The sequence below is a fragment of the Gastrolobium bilobum genome, unplaced genomic scaffold, assembly GCF_033153095.1.
Source record: "Gastrolobium bilobum isolate Gb01-03AN ecotype WA unplaced genomic scaffold, APGP_CSIRO_Gbil_v1 utg4610, whole genome shotgun sequence".
In the NCBI taxonomy this organism is placed as follows: domain Eukaryota; kingdom Viridiplantae; phylum Streptophyta; class Magnoliopsida; order Fabales; family Fabaceae; genus Gastrolobium; species Gastrolobium bilobum.
The window spans coordinates 159,040-162,500 of NW_026896635.1; the positions used below are offsets into that span (position 1 = coordinate 159,040).

Genomic DNA, 3,461 nt, shown 5'->3' on the forward strand with positions numbered 1-3,461 from the left:
GAAGTATGGCTTTTAGAAACACCATGTTTGTTTCAACGTATTTTCACTAAAACCCATCTATCTAATTTGTCTGGATTTATGAGAAACATAGATATCCGCACTGTTTAGAAACTCAATTTGAAGGTGGGATTTTCGGAAAACCGGTTATCTGGCTCTTAATGCACTGTTGATTTCATAAAGTTACCTAATTTTCTCAGTAAAGTTTTTTCCCACCAAACAACTTTTTTTTACATTTTTCTATCTATCTCACTTTATCTATCTTTCCAATCATTTCTCTATCTATTACATTTTCCTACTATTCCAAAAAAATTTCCTCAACCAAACACCCCCTGAGAAATTTCTTAAGATAACGGTATTCTTAGTTATTGGTGGCAACATTTAGAAGCGCAACAAATTTTATCCAAATATGAACAAATTTTTTTTGTCATATATTATATGAAAAAAATTAGTTATAATTTTAAAGAATATAATTTTGTGTCATTTAAAATGAAACAATTGTATTTTGGTGAGCTTTTTATCTTTTTTTTCCTCCATAAAATTACAGTAATTTCACTTAAAAATGTCATAAAGTTGTATATTTTAAAATGATAAATATTTTTATCATAATATATATATATATATATATATATATATATATAGTATTTAATATCATTATTTTCAATAATTATTCTTTTATTATTTGCATTTTCAAAGTCTCAATCATTTTTACGAAAAAATTGCTTTCAATAAACTTGAGTAGAGACGACGACACTTGTCCACTTTTACAAGTCTGTGAACATAGAGACCAGAGTTCTGCAAAATCATTTGGAGGGATTTAGTGTACGTTAACCGTAAAAGTTTTGCACTCAAAACTATTACTTCTGTTATTTTGATGGTTTTAATGTTTGTACAATAATTGTAGATAAATTATTTATATTTATTTTCAAAATGACATTGTTTTGAGTTGAAAGATAAAAAATTATAATAAAAAAGATTATTATAACCCTTAAATAAGTTATAATGATAAAAATTCTTTAATTTTCGTCTCAAAACGACGTCATTTTACATTAATTGTAGAAAAAACGAACCCTATTTTGATTCTTAAAAGTTTTTATCCATTAAAATTTGTCTTCAATGTTGTCAACTTATAAAAAAGTTTGCTTTTTTGGAAACTAAATTATATAAACAGAAACTTTCAAGCAATGTTGTAAAAATCGGACCGGACTGGTCGGGTGGACCTGAAATCCAATGAATCGGTCATCCGGCCTATAAAAAATGGTTCAGACCGGTCGGGTCGACCCGGAACCTGGTGATCTGAGAAGTCCAGTTATCATATTGGATAGACCAAGTATCAGACCCGGGGCAACCCAACCCATTTTGGTGAAAATCGGTGACCTGGCCCAGGTTTTAAAAAAATTATTTCCAAAAAAAAAAAGTTTTTTGAAAAAAAAAACCATAATTAACATATTTGAGTGATTTGTTACTTGTTGACTTAAATAAGTTACGTACTTACAACACTAACAGGGGAGAATTATATTTTTCAAACTTTTTTTATTACAAACTTACAAACTACACTAAGCCTAACGGGTCAGACATTCTTGATTGAAGTCTAACTAGTCAGACTAAGTGTAGTTTGTAAGAAAAAAAAGTTTGTCAATATAACCCCTCTCATACTAATATTATTTCAGTTATGCACTATTAAGAGAATTTTGATTTAATTTATCGTTAGAGATGTCATTTACTAACCTGAAACACCAATATCACAAGCATTATATGTTTGTTTGATCATTTATTGGACAAAAATATATAATTTTTTATTTTTTATTTTAAAATATTTATAATTTATATTATTTTTTTCAACTATTTGAGTATATTTATAATTTTTTTAATATAAATTATAGATTTACATATAATCACCGAATTATGCGGTTCAACTAATGATCCAGTGACATGGTACTTTGACCAAGCGAATGACCAAGCCGATTTTAATAACATTGCTTTCAAGAATCAAAAACAATATGAATAATCGTTTCAGAAATCAAATTATATATTTAATCAAGCAAAAATTGATATGAAATTACCCTTACCTGTGAAAAGGATAAACTTTTTCAAACACTGTACTCCAAAGAGTTGTCCGCGGAATGTCGCACTTCAACTCAAAGTTCAATTGAGATTGAAGAGAAATTGGAAGCAATGTATAGCAGCTCCAACCTTCATTGTCCCCTCTTGTCTAAAGGAAGTCTCTTGCATAAACTTTAATGTATCCAAACAATTACTCTATGCCAATAACTTATCACCATGTCATTAATTAATATAACGATAATAGTAAATCACTACTTAATAATTATTTATTACTTAATGCATCTAACTTTGAGTTACTGTATTTATGCAAATATTTCATTGTGTATCTCCCAAAGCCAGGAATATATATCAGAATCAGATGACATTATTTTGGTTGAATATACAAGCATCTTGGCACAAGTTCCTCCGGATTCAAACAATACATTACAATTCAATACCTCAAAATCATAATATGGCGAACAACTTTATTTTGTCTACCTAATTTTTTCTTCAGGACTAGGAGCTAGAGGATGAGATGTTGCTTTTGACTTCAGAGGAGGCTGCAGAGACATTGCTCTTTACCTGTGAACTATTATTGGTGGAACTTGAGTCTGTGAAGAAAACTATGTTCTCCTGGTTGTCAACAAAGGCTTGTAGGGATCGTGGAATTGGAGGCAAAGTCACATTCAAGAGCCCCTCAAGCATTTGAACAACCTGACCCATAGATGGCCTATGAGATTCATCATCTTGGACACACCATGAAGCAACTTTTATGACTCTAGTGACCTCTTCAATGTCAGCATTTCCCTCCAACCTAGGGTCCAAAAGGCTAAGCAAAATGTCTTGTTGGTGCACTATGCTGGCAGCCCAGGTAGGAAAGAACTTAACTTGGCCATCTTCAGATGGCTCAGAGTTCCTCCTACCAGATACAAACTCAAAAAGCATCATTCCATAGCTGTAAACATCAGCTTTGGCAGTGATAGCCACTCCTGAAATCCACTCTGGGGCAAGATAACCTCTTGTTCCTCTCATGGTAGTGAGGACCCTGCTGAAGTCTCTTCCAACCAGCTTTGCAAGGCCAAAGTCTGCAACCTTTGGACAAAAATCAGCGTCTAGGAGAATATTTTCTGGCTTCACATCACAGTGTATGATACAATCTCTGCACTTCTCATGGAGATAATTCAATCCCCTAGCTGTTCCCAGAGCAATTTGGTATCTTATTTTCCAATCCAACACCTTGGAACTCTTTTCCTGAAAAAGTTTGGAATCCAAGGAGCTATTTGGCATGTAATCATAAACAAGCAGTCTCTTGTCACCTTCGGAACAGAACCCTCGAAGCCTAACAAGGTTGACATGTTGGACTGTCCCAATTGTACTCACTTCTGTTCTGAACTGCTTCTCACCTTGGCTAATGCTATCGA

General features: G+C 32.4%; 1 protein-coding gene across 1 annotated transcript in view; it reads right to left on the reverse strand.

Moving 5' to 3' along the window:
* Positions 1-2,437: 2,437 nt before the first annotated feature.
* Positions 2,438-3,461, reverse strand: part of LOC133301172 (G-type lectin S-receptor-like serine/threonine-protein kinase At2g19130) — a 2,770-nt gene continuing 1,746 nt past the window's right edge. Inside the window, exon 1 of the mRNA XM_061500795.1 lies at positions 2,438-3,461. This exon is cut by the window's right edge and continues 1,746 nt beyond it. Coding sequence (XP_061356779.1) covers positions 2,557-3,461 — 905 coding nt within the window. The 3' untranslated portion in view covers positions 2,438-2,556.